This window comes from Petaurus breviceps, unplaced genomic scaffold (genome assembly GCF_028583685.1).
Source record: "Petaurus breviceps papuanus isolate PSGF00001 unplaced genomic scaffold, PetGlider_PUasm1.0 90784, whole genome shotgun sequence".
Taxonomy (NCBI): Eukaryota; Metazoa; Chordata; class Mammalia; order Diprotodontia; family Petauridae; genus Petaurus; species Petaurus breviceps.
Genome location: NW_027187345.1, coordinates 9389384 through 9411696, shown reverse-complemented (window position 1 = coordinate 9411696; position 22313 = coordinate 9389384). Strand labels below are relative to the sequence as shown.

General features: G+C 37.0%; 1 protein-coding gene across 3 annotated transcripts in view; it reads left to right on the top strand.

Moving 5' to 3' along the window:
* Positions 1-22313, top strand: part of TAB2 (TGF-beta activated kinase 1 (MAP3K7) binding protein 2) — an 84014-nt gene that overhangs the window by 39806 nt on the left and 21895 nt on the right. For 2 of the 3 annotated variants that reach the window (XM_069069714.1, XM_069069716.1), the window contains exon 2: positions 14928-15117. In XM_069069714.1, the coding sequence (XP_068925815.1) occupies positions 15016-15117 (102 nt within the window). In that variant the 5' untranslated portion in view covers positions 14928-15015. Of the gene's footprint in view, positions 1-10812; positions 10922-14927; positions 15118-22313 lie in introns of those variants that run through there. The other variant, XM_069069715.1, reaches the window with a different exon arrangement.

Below are 22313 nucleotides of genomic sequence, written 5' to 3'. Positions count from 1 at the left end.
GAATAATAGCAAGGGGGGAATCCAACAAGAAAGAGCCAGGGAATGTCACTTGGCAACTACTGTAGAGGTCCCTGTGCCAATCATTTCCCCCTAACTCCTAGTAGGTTTACAGTGAGGTCTGGGAATTACTATTATTTCATCTTGGTAGTTTCAAACCATCTCTTGCCTATTTAAGATACATATGTGTGTATGTATCCCTCCAGGTATCATATTTATAAATTTTAGAGACATGCTATCCATACCTTCAACCCAATCATTAAGGACAACACGGAATGAAGCAGGGCCAAGGATAAAGCCCCATGAAACTTTACTAGGCATATTAATTCAGTAATGAACATTCTTTGAGCTCAGTCAACCATTTCCAGCGCTGTTTTCTACATAATCTCTCTATTTTGCTCGTAAGAGTATTTTTACAGATTTACCCAATGCTTTCTAGGATCCCAGATTTATTTATCTGTAGCATTTGCCTGATCTACAAATCAAAATCAACGAACAAGGGAGAAGGAACTATTATTAGATTGGCCTGAGTCGCTTAACCTGGCTTGTAGTGATCACCACTTCCCTTTGTAGGTGTTCACAGACCATTCCTTTAACAGTTTTCTAAAATTTTCTAGGAATTGATGTCAAGCTCATTGGATTTAAACTGAAGATTCCACCTCATTCCCCTTGCTTACTTTTGCTTATATTTCTCTACAATTCCTTTAAATATCTCTGTCAATGGCTCTACAGTCATGTCTGAGAATTCATACTTTGGTAAGCAGTCCATCTAGGTCAGGTAAACTTGAATTCATGGAGGGTCACTAAATATGTTTTACCACCCTCTTACAAATAGGTGGTGCATCTAAATAAAATATCAAACATTTCATGGGAAGCATTGTCACCAATGAGAGGTCTAGCAGGACACATTTAGGAAGAGATTCTTGATCTAAATTTAGCCATGCTTAAGAAGAAAGACCAGCCTTTATTCTAGCAGAGTTCAAAAACTAGATGGAAACTTCAAAAAGAATTTCCCTTGATGTTCTGAAGAAAAAAAAAAAAGAAATTATTTCTTCAATCTTAACCAAGAAGGAAATTAGTGGATGGCAGCAGTTTGTAATTTGTACTGACATATGTACATGTGGCTAATATAATCTAAGCTTCTTAAGAGTAAGGATTATTTCATATTTTGCCTTTGTTTACCTTAGCACCTAGCACAAAGCCTGACTCAGCAGGAATTTAATAAATACCTGTTGATTATTTGATCAGTCAGGCTCTCAGTCCAGAGGAAGCTACAGGAAACAAGGTGGTACAGTGGAAAAAACAGTGGATTTGGATTTGACAAATCTGGGTTCAAATCCTGTCATTTCCTCTCTGTGTGACCTTTGGCAAATCATTTAACCTTTAGGAGTCTCATGTAAAATGAAGGAGTTGGATTTACTAGGTCTCTTTTGGCTTTTCTGTGAGCCTGGCCTCATCTGTTTTCACCTAAACCAGTTTGATCAAATGTGAAGATTTTCTCCATCTGGTTGAACTTGTTACTTTCCGTTCCAGGTACCTGTATCTATCCTTTATGGGTCATCAATAAGTTCACCTCAGATGTTACACAGCTAAGATGCCTCTACAAAGAGCAAGGTGCAGTGAGGAGCGCTAGTTGCTGGAGACACAAAAGAAGGGCAAAAACTGTCCCTGCCTTTAAGGAGCTTCAGTGGGAAAGTGCTAACATTAAGGAGGACACAGAAAGTCCTTTTGGAGAAGGTAGAATTTTATCAGGGACTTGAAGGAAACAAGGAGGTAGAAGTGAGGACGGAGAGAATTCCAATCATGAAAGACAGCCAGAGATACTACATAGATTAGAGAGGTAGAATGTCTTGTATGAGGAATAGTAAGGAGCTAGAGTCACTGGATCATCATAGTCACGAAGGGGAGTAAGGTATAAGAATGCCGTTAAGGTAAGAAAGGCCTTAACAGCTAGACAAGATGTCTTATTTGATCCTAGAGGCAGCGGAGAGCCATTGAAGTTTGTTATTTATATAAGGGTAGGCCATGATCACACCTGATCTTTAGGAATGAGTGAATGAATAAAAGAAAAAGTATATTAAGCACTTACTCTGAGCAAAGCACCCTGCTGAGCACGGGGAATACAAATAGGGGAGTAAGGTTAGTGCTTGCTCTCAAGGAACTCACACTCTGATGAAGGAGACCGCATATATAGGTTTCAGCTTCAGCAGAAAGTTTTTATTTCCGTCTTATTCTGCAGTATCCTCCCATTACATAGTAAGGTCATTGAGGGTAAAGACTCACTGTTTTACGTAGTATTTGTATCCAACTAACACTATGCCCGGCCCAAAGTTAGTTAATAAAAATTTGTTGACTTTTTGATTATATAAAAGATCATATTGTAAACAACATGGAGAAACAGGGAAGGTAGATACCTTTTCACAACTATGAAAGTGGAGACAGTTTGACCACCGAAGTGATACAGAGAATCACGGGAAATAAAGCTTTCAGTAGAAAGGTCCCATGGTGTCCGAGTATTAGATTTCCCATAAGGCCTACAGGAATCCTGAACTAGTTTAAAATGTAGTTTGGAAATGTTTAATAAATTAAAATATAATAAAACATAAATAATGTTAATTTGTGGTTTCTTAAGTTTGACACTGCTGGTCCATTTGACTTTGAGCTCTTTCAGAGAAGAGACTAGGGTTTTGTTTTGTTTTGATTTTTGCTGTACCCTCAGCTCTTAACATAGTGTCTAGCACATAGTAAGCACTTAATAAATGCTAGTTGATTTACTGACTGGTCCTTCTTGTACAGAAGTAAAAATGGATAGTTATACCGCTTTTTTAATGTCATGTCCACTGATAAAATCACATTAGTTTCCGATGTGAACCATTTGATAGTATCCAAGGACTTTGGTGGTAAGAATTTTTTTCCCCTCTGGGTCTTCAGTTGTAGGATCTACAGGAGTAGTTGCCAGGCTGCATCTTTGCAGAGTTTACTTCCCAGGATAATGACTGTCAGGCATTTTGTTGGAAGCATTGTAATCCACAAGGCTCTTAGGTTCATGGTCCTGAGTTGCCTCCATTGAGATCAAAAGAGTTAATGGTGATGGTGGTTTGATTTGTCTGGCGCATGCTGCCTCCTATCTCTTCAGAAAGATCGACTTGATAGCTGTTCAGAGGATTGACTGGTATGGGTAGAGACTTGAGGCAGAGAAGCCAGCCAGCAGTCTATTGCAGACATGAGGTTATGAGAACCTTCACAAGGGTGGTAGCAGTGTTAAGAGGAGAAGAGAAGCCATATACAAGAGATTTTACAAAGGCATAAATGACAACACTTGGCACCAGATCACATATGGGGGTAGGATGAGAGAGAGGGAGGAGTTGAGGATGACAGGTGCATTGTGAGCCTGGGCAACTGAGGGTGGTACCCTCAACAATAAAGGGAAGATGGGAAGAAGAGTGGATTTGGGAGGGAAAGATAAAGAATTCAGTTTTGGATGTATCTACTTGTAAGTTGTCTGTGGTTCATCTAGTTAGAGATATCCAACAGGCAGTTGGAGGATATAAAGATTAAAGATCAGAAGAGGATGGGGTTGGATAAATAGATCTGAGAATCCTGTGCAAGGGAATGATCATTGAATCCTTGGGAATTAAAGAGATCACCAAGTGAAATAGTATAGTGGGAGAAGTGAAGGGGGCCTACATCAGAACTGGAAGGGATGGGGAACAGGACCATCATAGGATAAGAACCTAGACTTCCCAAAACCACTAGATCTCATTGAGATGATGTACTACAAAAGCTTGTTCTCTCTCACAGTCATGTGCAAAACCCTTGGAATCTGTGCTCTGCTATTATAGAGGAAACTTCAGTATCGCTCAAAGTCCTGTTCCAGATGACAAATCTTAACATACTTTGCAACCATACAAGGGAGGAATTACCTAGAAGTGCAACCCCCACTGTCAGTTTCTGTGGGACTGCACACTGTCCCACGCTGTGCTGTTTACCTCATTGACTGCTAGACTGTTGCCATTTGGAGCTTTAGAAATAACAGCTCATTACCCATCCCTGAAGATACCTTCTCCCATTGAGTTGATGTGCCATTCACATCCCTAACCCTCCAGTATCACACTGTGCACTTATCCTAGTAAGGGGTGGTGGTGGAGTAGGGAACAAGTATTAGCAAAAGAAATTAGCATTTATATATTTTTATTGCAAAGCTGAGATTGGATAGCATCATGTCTATAAATAACCTCTCCATGCTTTGTTGGGTTTTGCTTCAGAGTTTAGGTTGAGATTCTGTCAGTGATTACCTGTGAACTTGGGAATCCCTCCTTTTCTTCATTTGTTAAATGAGGGATTTGGATTAGATGGTTTCTGAAGTCCCTTCTAACTCTAGACTTCTGACCTTATAGCAGCTCTGAGTCAGTGACAAGTCAGAACAGCAGCAGAGCACGTTTAATGCAGTTAGTACTGGATGTCAAATGAATCCCAGTGTGTAATTATTAGCTATGTGGAATTGGGCCAATCATGTAACCCTTCTTTTTGTTTTTCCTCGAACTCTACAAAATGGGAATAATACTGGCAGTGCCTGCCTGACAAGGTTGTTGCAAAGAAAAACTTTGTGAACATTAAAACCTCTGAACTGGTATTGTTGTGGTCCTTTGAAGGGGTTCTTCATCTCTTGGATGAGAGCAGTGTAACTTCAGCTTTGTGGCACTGTACAGTACCAGAGACCTTTCTGTTTAGGGAGCATTCAGTCTCTCTTTGTCTCAGACTGGTTTTTTGTTGTTGTCGTTGTTACAATTTATTTATTTTTAGTTTTCAACATTCACTTCCATAAGATTGTGAGTTTTAAATTTTCCCCAAGACGACATGAAATCTGGTATAGGCTCTACTTACACATTCATAGTAAACATATTTTCACGTTAGTCATGATCTAAAAAAGATTTAGAACTAATGGGAGGAACCACGAGAAAGAAAAAACAAAACAACAAAAGAAAAGGAGAGCAAATAGTATGCTTCCGTCTGCATTCATACTACAAAGTTCTTTCTCTGGATGTGGATAGCATTTTCCATTGTGAGTCTTTTGGAGTTGTCTTAGATCCTTGCATTGCTGAGAAGAGCTAAGTCTATCAAAGTCAGTCATTGCACAGTGTGACTGTAACTATGTACAATGTTCTCCAGGTTCTGCTGATTTCACTCAGCATCAGTTCATACAAGTCTTCAGACTCTTGTTTTTCAAACGTAGTTAGGCAGACCATAAATTAAAGGGGACACACTGTAAACTGTCAAGTTCTATTACCACAGTTTGTCACAATCAACAATTATTTATTGTTCACTTACTTGTAGTATCATGGGAAGGGGTTTGGGGGGGAGGCAAGGAGGGTTTTTTCGATGTAAGAGACATTAGGGTAGGATGTTTGCAAGCCTTTATTATGACTACTATGTTCAAGAGGCTCAGAGAGATACTTTGATGGATCCATGATCTAGTTACTCCCTCAGCTGATAGAGGTTGCAACACTTCACTATATTCTCATCCTAAATAGTAATTTTGTCTATTTCCTCCTATAATCCATTATCTTTCATCAAAAATCTAACCAACTCCCTGGAGAACTTTGTGGATCTTTTTATATATTATGGGGACCACTATACTTTATGGAACTTTTTTTTAAACCTTGGGCACAATGCCTGTAAATCATAACAATAAGTAGTTATTGATAACCTAAGGGGAAGGTAGCAAAGGAAAACAAAAAATAGTGAACACTGATCTTCAGGCAAAAAGTTTTGCAGGTTTTATGAACTTGCAAATTTTTAAGTAAACAATAAAATCATACTCAATTTTAGTAAAAATAACTTCATGAAAATGAAATATCAATTATTTTAACATTAATTTCAACGGTAAATGAATTGGGATTTTGTAAAGCCTTTCAATGACCTGTGATAGTTAACAAGCATTTTTTTCCCTCTTCCCTTCCTGCTATAGAATATTTCGTTCTACTTCAGTGCAAAATGTTTGCTCTTAAAACAAACCCTAAAGATAAATATTTTGAAATCCAGGATGAGTCTTGTGTAAGACTTCAGGAATAGTTTTGGACTATTTTTATGGACAATTGAGAAGTTATCACAAGTAGTCTTGTTTTCAATAGGAAAATCAGCATATTTGACTGCCTAAACCTGGGAAACATAACATACACATTTTTTCCCAAAAGAAATGCTCACAGCATATTTTCCTGTATTTCAATTAGCAGTTAAGTTATATGATGATGAAACTGAATTTGACCTAGCATTTGGCTCTTTGTGTTAAATGTTAAGTAGTATTGATAACAGTTAACCAGACAGCAGTCATTTACATGCCTTTTTTCCAGGCACTGTGTTCAGTGCTAGGGATACATGGAAAGGTAAAAACATGAGTCCTGCTCTTAAGGAGCTCACATACTAATGAGGCATACAACATGTGAATAATGATGTATGTGTAAGATACACACAGAATAAATAAAATATAATCTCACAGGGAATGCCTTGGGGGGTTTGGGGAGACCAGGAAAGGACTAAAGAAAGTGAGTTGAATCTTTAAGCCAAAAGACAAATTTTTAGGAAGGAACACTCCAGGCATGGAGGACAGCCATTGAAAAGGTCTGTGGTCAGGAGACAGTCATGTGTGAGGAACAGCAGGTTAGGCCAGCATAACTCTGTCATAGAGTATGTAAAGTATGAGAGAGACTGGAAAGCAAAGCATGATCTAGTTTTTAAAGGGACTGTAAATGGCTAGCTAGGATTCTCTGTTGGATCCTGAAGGTAATAGGGAGCCCTTAGAGTTTATGAAGAGTTTGACTTTGGCTATCAAAAGATCATAGAAACATAGATACAGAGCTGGAAGGAACCTGAAAGGTAGTCACATCCAATTGCTCCTTTTACAAATGAGAAAACAAAGACTTAAAGAAGTTCAGTGACTGGGGCAGCCAGGTGGTGCAGTGAGTAAGAGTGTTGGCCCCAGCGTCGGGAGACCTGGAATCAGTTCCAGCCTCAGATACTCGGCACCCACACAAAAATAACTGGCTGTGTAACCTTTAGCAAGTTACTTAACCCCAATTGCTTTAAAAAAAAAAAAAGTTCAATGACTTAACTCAGAGTCACACCACCATGAAATGTCTAAGTCAGGATTGGAACTGAGATCTTCTTTATTCTCTCTATCATACTACTTTGTCCATTGTATCACCTAGCTCCAGAGGAGGGTTGGTAAACCATCCATATCAGAAAAATGGAGCAGATTAAAGTTTCCCAACTTAGCATGAGGATTGGGTCACAAGTGGACATTGCTCCTCAGTCATGGACAAGAGAGCAAATGATTTGCATTCGAAGTTTTTCCAGCATCAAAGATTTTCCCATTGCTGTTGCTACCAACTAGTAAAAAACCTGACTGTCAAAACTTTCCCTTTTTGTTGGGCCTTCCATTTGGTAAAGTAATTCATATAAAATGCTGCTTCAGGCAGGGCAGCACGACATTGTTACCTCTCCTGAACCAATGCATTAGCCTCCAAAGGAGGATTTGCAATGTGTACTCAAAATGTTTAGACACTAATTGCAGATTTTAACATGGTTTGGGAACTACAGTGGCTGAAAGAAATCTTGACCTATCTCTGAAAAGGTCAGTAATAATAATCCTAAGTAATGTTTTCATTCATTACAGTCCGGAATATGTTCCGTTACTTAGTTTGGAATGTATCATGTCTAGCAAGGATGAAAGAAACAAAGCTCTCTAGCTAAGATTTCAACCAGAAATGATCTTTGATATTAATATAACATGATTTTTCTATCTTAACTGTTTAAATACTATTGTAAATTATTTAAGTATACATGAAATACATTAGTGCTTTCTTCATTTAAAGTTATCTAGCTCTGAAAAGAGTAATTTTGGAGCAGGCATTGACTGTGGTGTTGAAGGGGAATATGATTGATGTTTGAAGATGTCAGAATTCTATCTGAAATGGAAGTGACATTGAATCCTTAGGCTCTTTCTGTGAAATTAAGTTTTGGTAGGTTCAAGCTGGAAAAGTTTCAAGTATCACCCTAATAACAGACCATGTGTCTGCAATATGAAAACCAGTCTAGAGAATAGTGGAAGAGCTTTTCATTGGAAAGTTGATCACCAAGTGATGAATTATTTTAGCCACAATAATACATGAAATGGACAAAAATGAAGAATGGCCCTGGCAGTATGGTGTAGCAAAAGGAATACTATATGAATTTGGAAACAGAAAACTTTGGTTCAAATCTTGGCTGTGTTATTTAATAATTGTGAAAGTCTGGCAAAATCACTTTAATACTCTCTGGAGTATTTCCTTAGTTTCCTTATTTGTAAAATTAAGTGGGAGAAGTATGTAGTCTCTGACTCTTCTGCTTCTAAATCAGTAATAATCCCTTACTCCTCTGTAGTGATGTTGGTGTAATAGTAGAAAGGTGGGCTAAAGATACTAAGAATGACATAGTTGTTAGGTTGTCTGCAAACATTAATTTAATGATTAAAACTTAAAACTTACCATCTTTGTCCAAACACCTAAGAGTGGATGCACTACTAACAGAATCATGTTCCTACTGACATCGTTTCTGTAAATGAAAAAGAATACATAAAAAGTTGCAGTTACAGGGAGAGTTCACAGGTTCTCTTCAGGGGGTAAAGAAACTTAATTCAATAAGCATTTATTAAATGCCATGTACAAGACACTGAGTATAAAAGCAAATGGAAAAATTCTCCTTCAAGGAGTTTACATTCTGTTGGGTTACATTAACTTCATATGAGTTACATTCTTAACTTTATAGAGTTAAGTACAGGATAATCTAGAGAGGGAGAGAGAATTCTTCTAAGGTATGATGCATGAACTGAGCCTCAAAGTTAAAGAGTATATTTCAAGCACTGGAGACATTACCTGTGCAGAAGCATAGAAGTAGGAAATTGAGTATTGGATTTGGGAAACAGCAAATGCACCACTTTCCCTAAATGTAAAGTGGGTCAATGTGAAGTAAGTCTGGAAAGTTAGGCTGGAGTCAGACTGGGAAGGAGTTTAGAAGGTAAACTGAGGAGCTTTATTTTATCCTAGAGATCATAGGAGCCACTGAAGATTCTGAGCAGAGGAGTGACATGGTCAGAACTGTGCTTTAGAAGGATGACTGTCAGCTGTGTGAAGGATGGATTGAAGAAGAGTAAAGGAAGAAGAAATGCAGACTACTGGAGAGGTGGTTTTAAGGGGAAAAGAGGGCCTTTACTTGGAGGTGAGGTGAGGGAGTGTCAAAGGAAACTTGGGGAAAGGAGAAAAGATTTACAGCAGTTGCTACTGTTGGCAGAGTTGGTTTCATTGTGCTCCAAAAGGCAACAAGAAATTTTCATAGCTCAATTGGTCATTTTCAGTTCTCATGATGATTATAAGCAAATATAACACCCTGAAGATAATTCCAGCTCGTGTTCTAGTATCCATTGTGGAAGGTGAAGTAGCCAAGAAATTCAATGAAGAGTTCAGTAAGCCCCTCCCAACTAAATCAACGTAGCCCTTAATACTTGGTAAATACATTAGGGAAATGGGCACAGGAGAGGACTATGGAAATTGATAGGAAATAGGGTTTAGGGGACAGTTAAGTGGCACAGTGAATAGAGCACCGACCCTGGAATCAGGAGGACCTGAGTTCAAATCCAGCCTCAGACATTAACACAAAAACTAGCCATGTGACCTTGGGCAAGTCACTTAACCTCAGTTGCCCTCCAAAAAGCAAAAACAAACAAACAGAAGAAAGAAATAGGGTTTAAATGTTTCGAAAAATAGGACAATAGCTTATGGACTATTCAAGATACTTCACAAGTATATAATATGGTTTTTCCTCAAGAAGCGATTCAAAACATACTAGATATAGAAAACAAAAGATATCCACTGTCCCCAAAATATCTGTCAACTTCAAAGAAAAACATTTCTGATGAAGAGGAAAAACAGAAACTATCTGAAAGAATAGGTGTTGATGTCCAAGGAACTTAACAACAAAATTAGATTTTGTGTATACTAAGGTAGAAGCAACCACTAGTAAATGGGGAGGAAAATGGCACAGTACTTTGAGAATAATGCCAGGAGTACTGAAACAATGAATTGAGGCTAGCAAGGAAATCTGGGAACAAAACTGGTAGATTTTTAAAGCTATATGAGAAGAAAGAAGATCAAAGAAGGGATAACACCAATGCTTAGAGTGAGTAGAACAAAGAAAACAGACAATAGAGGGAAGGCACTTACCCAGTTTTCAGTTTTGTTTCTCTTTTCTCTGCCAATGAGAACAACCTTTGGATTGGAAAGAATAAAAACAGTGACTAATAGGGAGTTGACACACAAGATAAATAAAGGTAATAGAGGACACCTAGTATAGTACTTTTAATGAATTCTCATATCCTGCCCTACTGAAAGAACTTATTGAGTCACTGTCAGTAACATAGAGAATGTCAGCATAGGACGAAAGAAGGGTCATGACTTTCTAAAAAAGGAAAGAGAATAGAATCTTCAAGCTACAGACCACTGAGCTTTACTTTGATTCCTGGCAAAATTCTGCACTAAGAAGGCCCCTAAGAGGGTCAGACACTGGACTTCAGAAGTCTTGGGGAGCACTTTGCTCAGTGCTACACAGCTTTCCTCAGACCAGGATAGCCCTAGTGCCCAAGGGCTTCAAAGACCCTAGCATCTAGGACACCCCAGAAGGTTCCTAAAGATACAGTACTCCTGAAGCTAAAAGATTCAGAAAAGTTCAACCCCAGGAAGTGGAGTTAAGTCAACAAACATATTGAGTTCTTCACTCCACTGTATATCTGCTATGGTTTCAGCTCCACAGAACAAGATGCTCCCACACTGGGTATCCCCTTCCCTGCCTTCTGTTGTGTTCTGTCTTCCTGCATTAGATTGTAAGCCCCTTGAAGGTAAGGACTACCTTTCTTTTTATTGATTGTATCCTTAGTGTTTAGCACAGTGCCTGGTACATGGCACTTAATAAATGTTTATTGGATTGGATTGCCTATCATGAGCCCTAAGCATTGAGAATACAAAACAAAAAAACAGTCCCTGCCCTCAAGGAGCCAACAGTCCAGTGAGGGAGACAACGTGCAAGCAAATAAGATACACACACACATAAATGAAGATAATCTTTGAGGGCTTCCACCTACATTAAGGAAGACTGGTGAAAGCTTCTTGCAGGTGAAATTTTAGCTGAGACCTAAAGGAAGTCAGTATATCAGGACAGACAGAAAATAAGAGATCTCCAAACAGGAAGAACAGCTAGTAAAAAAGCACAGTATCTTTTGTGAGGAGTCAGAATATGTGGAGAGGACTATGTCCAAGTGTCAGAACATGTAGAGAGAAACGAGATGTGAGAAGGTGGAAAAGGTAGGAAAGGGCCAGGATTCAAAGCCAAACAGAGGATTTTATATTTGATCCTGGAGGTAATAGGGGTCAATGGAATTGAAAAATGGGGGTGACAGTCATCACTTTCATTAGCTGAGTTGAGGATGAAGACAAGGCAGGGAAACTAACCAGCAGGCAGGCTATTGCTGTATCAGAGTGGTAGCACTGTCAGAGGAGAGAAAGGGGCATATGCAAAAATGTTTATTAAATTAGTATCTAGGTGTCACAGTGGACAGAGGGAGGGGAGGCTATGGTCAAGAAGACTTGAGTAATATATCCTGTCTCAGACTCTTAATAGCTATATAAACCACTTAGCCTATGTCTAACCCAGTTTTCTCTTATGTAAAATGGAGATAATAATAGCATCTACCTCTCAAGGTTATTGTGAGGATCAAATGAAATAAGATTTGCAAAGTGTTTTGCATACCTTAAAGCTATATACTGGTTAGAGCTAGGTATGATGGTGGTGGTAGTAGTAGTAATATAACCAATAGGACATGATTGGATATGAGGAGTGAAAGAGTGAGGGGATCTTGGAATATAATATTCCAAAAGGCTAAAGATACAGCTTATAACCAAGAATAACTTATCCTAAAGGGGTATAGGTCTTTCATGGAATCGATTTTGAAGAATTTCTGCTGAAAAGATCAGAGCTAAGTAGGTTCATTGAAATGCAATTATATTAAGTCCAGTGAAACTTAGAAAGGTAAATTTATTTGAGCAATTGGAGAGGGGCTTGTAATGATGAAATTATGCTAACATTCTAATGAGGAGTGAAGAAACAAGTATCCTTTTAAAATCTTAGTGACTTCAAAGGATGTTGAGGAGTTAAATAAGAAAAACAGAGGACCTGGGAGTAAATTGGTTCTGTTCTGAAGGCTTTAATGTAGGAAAGAAGAGAAGGGAATAAAACTTTTCCATTTCTCATAATTGGGGTGCATGAGAAGAATATATAAACATGAAGGAGCCTCATTCTTCTGAAACAGACAAAAGAGGGTTAAATATTGATGAGCTTAGAGTACAAAAAGAGACGTGCGTTTTTGGACACATCCACTATGTGGAATTATTTTGCTTGATTATATTTTTTAACAAGGTTTTTGGGTTTGGGGGGGGGGTTATTTTTCCTTTCTCTTTTTTTAAAATGGAAGGAGAGAAATAGTTATTCTCCACACCCCCCAAAAAAAACCCCTCAAAGCCACTGAAACATTTTTAGTGCACTGAAGAGAACAGAAGGAAGGAAGCATAGACAAAACAACAGAATCTATTGTATACTTATTTTTTAATGCAAGCAATATAAAAAGGAGATTGTGTGTGCATGTGTTTAGGTTCAGAATTTTTTAAGTTAATTTTTAGTTAGTCTGGCAAGACCAGACTACAGGGCTATTTAAACTGGCTGATCAAAGAAGTACTGTAACTGTAGCTCTTGGATGTTAAAGTATCTCATTTTTGTTGAAAAGATAGGAGAAATATGTCCTGGACAATAATATAATTATATAGAGTCAGGACTGGTTGAATAAATAAACTCAAAGGCTAAGTATTTAAGGATTGATGTCAGCTTAGAAGATCTATAGTGAAGTGTGCCAGGTATATATGCTTGACCTTTTTATTGTTTAACATTTTATTGCTGGATTGCATAATTTCATAGACTGTCTGATTATTAAATTTTTTTTAAAGCAATCGGGGTTAAGTAACTTGCTCAAGGTCACATAGCCAGTTATTTCTGGGTGTGGTGCTAAGTATCAGAGCCCGGATTTGATCCCAGGTCATCCCGACTCTGGGGTTGGTGCTCTTACTGAGCCACCTGGCCACCCGTAAACAATTGGGGTTAAGTAACTTGCTCAAGGTTACACAGCCAGGTGTTTCTTGGTGGGTTCTAAGTGTCTGAGCCCAGAATCAATCCCAGGTCATCCCAACTCTGTGGCTGGTGCTCTTACTCACTGTGCTACCTGGCCGCCCCTAATTATTAAATTTTAAGGTGACCCAAAAGTATGAGGGAAACTGAGTCAGGATCCAGTTTGGGCTAAATGATTTAATTAGATTTAAATATCAAATCTTACACGAGTTTGAAGACTGTCCTTTTCAAATACAACATAGGGGAGTCTTGGTCAGACAGCTTGTCTGAAAAAGATTTGAGAGTTAAAGTGTCCTGCAAAATCAATATGTATCAGTAATGTGATGCAGCATCCAAAAATGCTAATTTAATCTTGGATTATACCAAGAGGCATAGAAATAATTATGTGATAATCCCTTGTTCTCAGTCTCAAACTACATCTGCTGTTTTGTGTTAAATTCTAAAACTAGTACTTATGTACCAGGCATCATACAAAGTACTAGGGATGCAAGTACAAAGAATGAAAATGCCTATGCCCAAGGAGTTTACAGTTTAATTGGGGGTGAGGGATGGGGGTGAATTTGGAATCAGAGGATGTGGGTCTCTACCACTTAATATTATTGTAACAGTGGATATGTCTGTTCACTTCTCAGAGGGCTTCTCTGTCTTCATTTGTAAAATGAGGGGTTTGGACCTCTGATATATAGGGAACTGAATCATATTTATAAAAATAAAAGTGCCATTTCCCAATTGATAATGGTCAAAAGATATTAATAGGCAGTTTTAAGGGAAAACATCAAAGCTATCTATAGTCTTGAAAAAATACTCTATATCACTATTGATTGGAGAAAGGCAACTTAATAACTCTGAGTACCACCTTATTTACACCTATCAGAAATGAGAAATGCTGGTGGGGATGAGGGAAAGTAGGCACATTAATAAATTGTTGGTGGAGTAGTGAACTAATTCAGCCACTCTGGAGAATAATTTGGAACTGTGCCTAAAGGGCTATAAAACTTGTGCATACCCTTTGATTAAGTAATACTACTGCTAGGTCTGTACCCTAGAGAGATAAAAGGAAATATATGCAAAAATATTTACGGCAGTTCTTTTTGTGGTGGCAAAGAATTGGAAATTGAAGAAATGCTCATCATTTGGAGAATAGCTGAATAAGTTGTGGCATATGATTGTGATGGAGTACTGTTTTGCTATAAGAAATTATGAGGGAGGTGGTTTTAGGGGGGGAAAACATGTCAAGACTTTTTGACAAAATTAAGCATACAGTCAATTTACGACAGGTTTTTTTTCCCAGGAAATAAGTTCAAAGAATTAAGTGGAATCACTAAGAACCTCTCCCACTGGTCAGCAAAATAATCTAGCAGAGTAATTTGACGTCCTTTGAAAGATATGGGAAAATAACTTGGACAGCAGTTTCTTATTTTGAATGCCTATTGGTTCAACTATTTAGAACATAAAAACACCCAGGAATTCCTTATTAATAGCAAATGTACCATCAGAGTACAAAATACCATTCAGGCTAACAAAACTACTTTGAAAAAGAACAGCATTTTAAGTTAAATTATTTTATCATTTAAATACCTACCCTTTAGTATTGAAACATTTGCTCCAGAACTACAGTTTATTCCAAAACTAGGAACATTTAAAAAGAAATTTTTTCTTTCTTTTCTCTACAGAAAATGCTTGGACAGAAGAGATGAATACTATTTTCACTAAGGCCTAGAACTGCCTATTGAACAACAGTCCTGATTAGGCAATACACGAATGGCCCAAGGAAGCCACCAAATTGATTTTCAGGTTTTACATGACCTGCGACAAAAATTTCCTGAGGTACCTGAAGTTGTTGTGTCCAGGTGCATGTTACAGGTCAGTGTTCATTTATTTCTATAGATATAGATATAATTTTAATGTTGATTTTAAGCAGTGAAAGAAATCACCATATTATCATCCTGTTGTTTCACAATTCAGATTCATAGTATTGGACATGTTCCTATCCTGAATCTGTCTCCCATTAATTGACTATAGACAAGTCACTTAAATTTTGTTTGTATATTTTCTCAGCTTTTAAAATTACTTTGGGCTAAGAGATTTTTAAGGTTCATTGTACCTCCAAAAATCAGTGATCGTTATTAAGCAGGGAGAAATAATCTGCTTCCATTTTTCTTATTTCCCAACCATAAATTCATTAACTTTAAACATTTATTGGATCTGTGATCTCATCAGTGTGAATAGATAAGACTGTCTGTCATTGGATAATTCTTTTACTGGGAAAAAGTATGTCAGTTATGTAGCAAAAACAGCACTTCACTGGAATCCTTAGTGACTAAGACACACTCTCTCTCTCTCTCTCTCTTTTTTAAGCACAATTCAAGTTTATTCCATTTGTTCTTGCAACACAAAACTTAAACACAGTATTATTTAGCATTCTGATGTTCATGAACTAGGATAATATGAGAAACCTAACCGTGTCAAAAGAATTACATTGTGGAAAAATGAACTCAGGTATATCAAAATGCACAAAAGCACTAGTTTTATTTTTCCGTTACTGCTTAGAAAGATATAATTGTTCCTCCATTTACAAAATAGAATTAGGACAGCTTGATTTGTTTATTTTTGCATGCAAAACTCCCACAAATATGTGGGAGTGTACTCTCACCAGCTTCTTCTAATAGACACTCATGCGGACAATATTGCATGGGAGAAGGTAGCAGCTCAATTTAAGTTTCAAATGTAATTTAACAAAGTAGAGGGTGCAGAGGATGTAAAACTCAGTAAATATTCATAGGTCTTTAACCATGGTTTGGGTGAAAACAGTAAGGAGTGAGTGGCCTACTTGTCAGCAGCTTCCACATATTATATCTACCTGTCCTTTGTACACAATTAAAATTTAGGAAAGCGTGCTGTGCAAAGAAGAAACATATGGGTGTGTAAAGGTAAAGAGGGCCTATCTGAATTTCCAAGTCCACAGGAATTTGTCTTAGTGTGGCAGTTGTAATTTGACACTTCACTGATGTGCTGGTGTAAGATAAAGGTAAGCCACCTATAAGTATTTACTTGAGATCAGAAGAGGAAATGAAAAAATAGAAAACCAAAGCAAAAGAAAATGCTGAGATGCTTAATTTTACTTCAAGAGGACAAAAATGTTAATTTGACTTTGACTTTCACTGATGCATGTAGTGCAAAAAAAAAAAAAGACACAATTTTAGCTTTTCTTTGCCCAAAAATATTAATGTTAAGGTGTCGTCAATTTCTCTGCCAAAGTGGTTCAGAAATACATTATAAATAATGATGTTAGTTTAAAAATTAAAGAGAAAAGAAACCCCAAACCGTCTTGGTCAGTACAGTTTATCCTACATTACTATATTAAGACATTCTCTTTTGGCCTTAGGCATTTTCTCTAGCTCTCTCCCATGCCTAGAATGCTCTCCTTCCTCAAATCTGCCTACCGACTTCCTTTAAGTCCAAAGGAAAGTCTCTTTTACAGGAAGCTTTTCCCACCCCTTCTTAATTCTAGTGCCTTAACCTCAATTAATCTATTATTTATACTGTATATAGTTTGTGTATATTTGTTTGCATGCCATTTCCCTCATTAGATAGTAAACTCCTTGAGGGTGGCAAGGACTGTCTTTTGCCTCTTTTTGTATCCCCTGGGCTTAGCACAATGAATAGTATATAGTAAATACTTCTTACTTCATTGTAAGCTTCAGTATTCATCTACCACCTACTTAGGTCCTTCTGGCTTCTTCTTTTTCTCCCTTTATCTATATTAACTTTCTGTCTCTGGCTTCTATCTCTGGTTCTTTCATCCCCTTCTTCTCAAGCCAGTTCTATTCATCTCACACTCCTATCCCTTTTTATCCCTTCTACTATGCCCATTTTTTAATGAACAAACTTTCTCTCACTATAACTTCTCACTTATTTAGAAGTCCTCAACACCCCCCTCCCCACCACCACCACCACACACACATACACCCCGTTCCAGCTATCTTTATCATTTTTAGTACCTTCTCTCACACTCCCAATCACTTGGTCCTGGAGGTGGAATCAGAATGTTCCTTGCTTCCCACTGTCACTTAAGCCAACATTCAGCAACCTTTTCTCTTTTAAAGCTCACAGAGTCAAAATTTTCCAACCAGCCCAAACAGTGATGGTAGTTCTATATGTAGTGGCCCCCAGGTCTTTCTCCTTTCTCTAGGATTTCAGCACCTAGTTTACCCTTTTCCTGGCCTCCTTAACTCCTGCTCAAGAAGACATCAGTATCCACATTGAAAGTCCCCAAATCTCCCATTTCTTCAGCCTCCTTAAATCCTATTTCTACTTCCACCACACTTAAGAATGATCACACACTTGTTCTTACCATTATTCCCAAGAGTTCTGCTTCCTTAATTAAAAACTCTGACTCTTCTGTCTGACCATAACCACACCTTTTTCCCCTACTGAGGTACTCTTGAATAGAGCTGAAGGAAGCCTCACCAGTCATACAACTTGAACTGAGCCCTTACTACATCTATATATGCCTTTTATTCATGCCTAATTGATACCATATCTCAGTTTACCAAAGCTGTTCCAAACCTTTGTTCTTCCGTAAGCCTTCTTAAACTTCCTGCTCCCCCTCCTCCTTCACCTGAGTGATGTAGCCCTATTTTACTGAAAAAAATTGAGGCCATTCTTCATGAGTTCCTTCTTGTCCTTTCCTCTTCTTACACAATCTCCCACTTGACAAAAAGACGTTTCTTTGCCAAGACCAACCCCTCTACATATACATTTGATCTCCTTTCATCTTCTCCAGCAGATTTCATCCTCAGTCATCTCCTCACCCTCAAATCTTCAACCTTGATTGAGCAAAAGGGAGTTAGTTAACCTGTGGACACCCTGCATGTCCCACTGGTTTCCCTATACTATTAAGGGAGATGTGAACAAAACAGAATGGATCACAATCCATATTGTTATTTGTGTTTTCTTTAGTGAAATGCATAATATAAACTAATAAACTATTTTATAGTTTATTATAATATGAATATTAATATAATTACATAATATAAACTATTTGTACATCTTCAATTTTTATTGATTCATAATATGTCAGAAAAACTCAGATTCTTTAATACCTAGACATAGTTTTGCCTACCAATTTGATTTAATTAGAAATCCCTAGATTTAACATAGAGAGAATTGGTCGTAAAGTCAAGAAGACCTGGAAAGTTCCATTTCTAATTCTTGACCTTCTTGTGACCTGGAACAACTTCTCAGTGCCTCAGGCAAATTGCAAAGACTATAAATTGTAGAGGAGACAATATTCTTTGAAGGAGGGAGTTTCCTCACCCAGAGCTCCCTCTGTGAAAACAGAGATCCATTTTTTTTTTTCGTTTCACCACAATGTTGTTAAGCCCATCAGTAAATATTTATTAAGCATCTACTATGTTCCAGACACCATTTTAAGTGTTGAGTGTACAAAGACCTCAGGGAGTGCCCAGTCTAATAGAGGAAAACAACATACAAACAACTATGTCCAAACTAGGTATATACAGGATAAATAAGAAATCAATAGAGGGAAGGCACTAGAACTACAAGGACTGAGAAGGACTTCCTATAGGAGCTGGAACTTGAAGGAAGCCAGGAGATCACAGAGAGCATTCCAAGCATGGAGAACAACCAGTGAGAATGCCCAGAATAAGGAAATAATGGGGTATCTTCTTCAAGGAACAGCAAGAAGACTAGTGTCAGTGGATCATTGTATTTATCAGGGGTGGTGGGAGAGTTTGAGGGAGGGGGCTTAAGGTGTGAGAAGACTAGAAAGATGGGAGGAGAAAGGCGGGACTAAGTTATTAAAGGCTTTGAATACCATAGGATTTTATGTTTGATCCCAGAGATGGTAGGGAGCCATTGAAGTTCATTGAATTTATGTATGTCATGAAAATCTAGAGAAAAAAGTTATCAAAGAGAAGAGGGTGATCAGCAGTGTCAAAGGCTGCAAAGAAGTCAAGAGGGATGAGGAAATTTTGCAGTTAAAAGATCATTGATAATTGTAGAGAAAGCAGTTTTAATTTGAGGGGAATGTGTACTTATAGGGACTCGTGGTCATATTTTTATGTAGTAGGGACACAGTGAACAGAAAGATTGAAGATAAATGAAAGTGAGCATGACAGAGCAATCTACTAGAAGAGATAGGATGGGATGGAATCCCTTGTGAATGTGGAGGGGTTGACCTTGGCAAGGAGAAGTGACACCTCATCGTGTGAGACAAGTGAAAGCAGAGATAGAGGGAGCTTGTGGCAACCAGCTTCAATTTTTTTCATTTTTTTTTTTCAGTTTCTCAGCTGAGAGGGTGTAGGGGGAGGGGAAGCCATGGGAGATTTGAGGAGGGATGAAAAGGTTTGGGAGAGTGACTGTGGTGAACCATTAGTTGCTATTGGTTGAAGGTTCCATAAATTTGTGTCTGACCTAGGATGAGCCTGCCTAAGGTATTTCTACGAAATCCACATTGAACATGTCAGTTCTTGGGCTGCCTGTGCTTGGGTTTTAGTGTGTCCAGGCAATTAAGTGTCAAGGACTTGTTATTGTGAGATGCAAATTTTAAATGAAATATGCAGAATAAGTTGTATTTTATTTAGTTGTCAATTACATCTAATCTTAAAGAGTTTCTTTGCATTTTCAAGCTATTTAAAGATGATAGACATATAACTGATTTCTGATCATCATCTTATACTTCAAAGCATATGAAAACCATCTTTTCCCAGTCTTATAAGAGGGTGAGCCAGTTTAAAAAAAAACTGATCTTTGGACAACCTATAATGCATTTTTACTTGTGGTTCATTTCATTACCAAATATTTAACTTTTTACTATTTGTTATTATAATGAATTAGTGGCCACATTTAAAGAAAACTTACTTTGAAAGAAATCAGAAGTTCTAAAAATAAATTAAATGAATGATTCCTGACTTCTCAAAATACTTGTCTTTATCCCAAATAATTTTCAAAAATAGCATATTGCAAATATATGTTTTTATGATATCAGTCCTAATGAAGATAAAAGTCTTTAATTAGCTAATCTTGTTTACAATGGAGTATGAAAAGCTAAGCCTAAGTACATATGCTTGCATATTTTTCAGTTATGGTTAGGGTCTACCTTCTTATATGTAAGCTTAGAATTTGGAAAAGAAACTTTTGGGATAGATAGGAATTACTGCTTGGGATGAATACAGAGCTAGAAACCATACAACTATTGTGTATTTTTCCCCCAATGATAGTGGCATTTTTTTGTAGAGCATTTGCATTTTTAACTTAAAATTTTGATCATTTTTTATTACTGCTTTTTGAGTCATTTTACCTTTAAAGTGATTTTTTAAAGTTTTTCTTAAAATGTAACTTTTATTATGTTGTAATAGCAAAATTTTAAGTCAGTGGGGAAATTATTTGTATCAAAATTTATTTTATAACTAGCTTTTAATGAGGACAAAAGATATAAATAATCTAAAAGTAGTTATAAAATAATTCATACTTGGCTTGCTTACATTTTAATGTTAGTGATTATTCTGATAAAGTTGCCTGATATTCCAGAGAAACTCAGTCCCTATTATTTATAATTTCACGATCCATAATTCCTTCTGAGTCCCTATAAGTACACATTCTTGCATCTGGCTGTATTTTTTCCTCACCCTTAGGATCTGCCTTTTGGCCATTACATATCTTATTAAATCCTCTGTTGTAAATTAAAGACCAAACTATCCCATTTACCTATTCTTCAGTTTATGAAAGCAAAAGTTCATTAGGGCATAGTTCATGAATTGAAATGTCATTAATTTTTATTAATTTCTTTCAACTATTATAAATTAAATCTTTTTTTTGTACTTTTTAATGCAAAAATTACAATTTTAATTAAATATAGACAAAAATACTTAAATTTTTACTAAAGAATTACCAATAAACTCTAGTTATAGAGTGTATAATGGGATGATGTTACATAGACCCTTAACTTTATGTACTTGCACTTAGTATTTCTGGGGCAAAACAGAAAATTCTAGCTGTCTACATACGGTCAGCGAAACATTAGCTAATGAAAATATTTTTCAATTACAACAAAAACCACATAATTTAAAATAATAAAATACCTTGCTTTATAGTGCTATAAAGGTACAAAAAGGACCATTGTTAAGTTTCCTTAAAACCAGTATTAAGAGTATATAAAGGTCTTACAAATATTTTGAACTAAACTATCAAAAAAATATTTTAATAGCCCAGAAAACCATACCCTTTGACACATATTCATAGATTTATGTGGCAGATTTTCAAGTACTTCAGCTGCAACTAATACTACATAATTTCCATATACATTGCATTTTTAATGTTTTAGAATTTTTTGTGTTTTCTTTTTTTATTCAGGGGAAGAGAATAGCATATTTATATAGTGTCTTCTATGTGCTAGGCACTGTGCTAAATGGTTTTTACAAATATTATTTCATATAATCCTCACAATAGTGCCTTGAGAGGTGGGTGCTTTTCATGAACTTTTTTTTCTTTTCCTTTCTCACTGAATTTTGTGGAGCTGTTTTTGCTCTTACCCTAACAAATACCTGCTACCAGTTAAGTGTATACTCTCTCATGGATCCCATCAAAAAATGAGTAGAACATTACTCCACAGATATTGAATCAAGAAAGAGGATAATAACAGGGTTCTTTACTTTTTAAAATGGCTTTTTTGGTCCTACTTTAACTCCAAAAACAAATCTGAAAAGCAGTATCCATCAAGGAGTTCTGTAGCCAACAAAATGTGACTATTCTTTTGCACTGTGTTGGGCATAATGATAGAAACTAAATTATATATTTAGGAAGTGGTGTCCCCACAGCACAGGTCTAATCATGTCATTCCTCTGCTCAATAAAGTCCAGTCATTTCCTATAACCTCTAGTATCCAATGCAAATTCTTCTGTTTGGCGTATAGAGTACTTCATAACATGACTGCAGGCTACTTTGACTATTCTTTACCCACCTTCACACATTCCAAAGTGCCCTGTGCCCTATGGCTGCCCCCATGTCTAAAATACATCCCTCTTCACCTCTTTAGT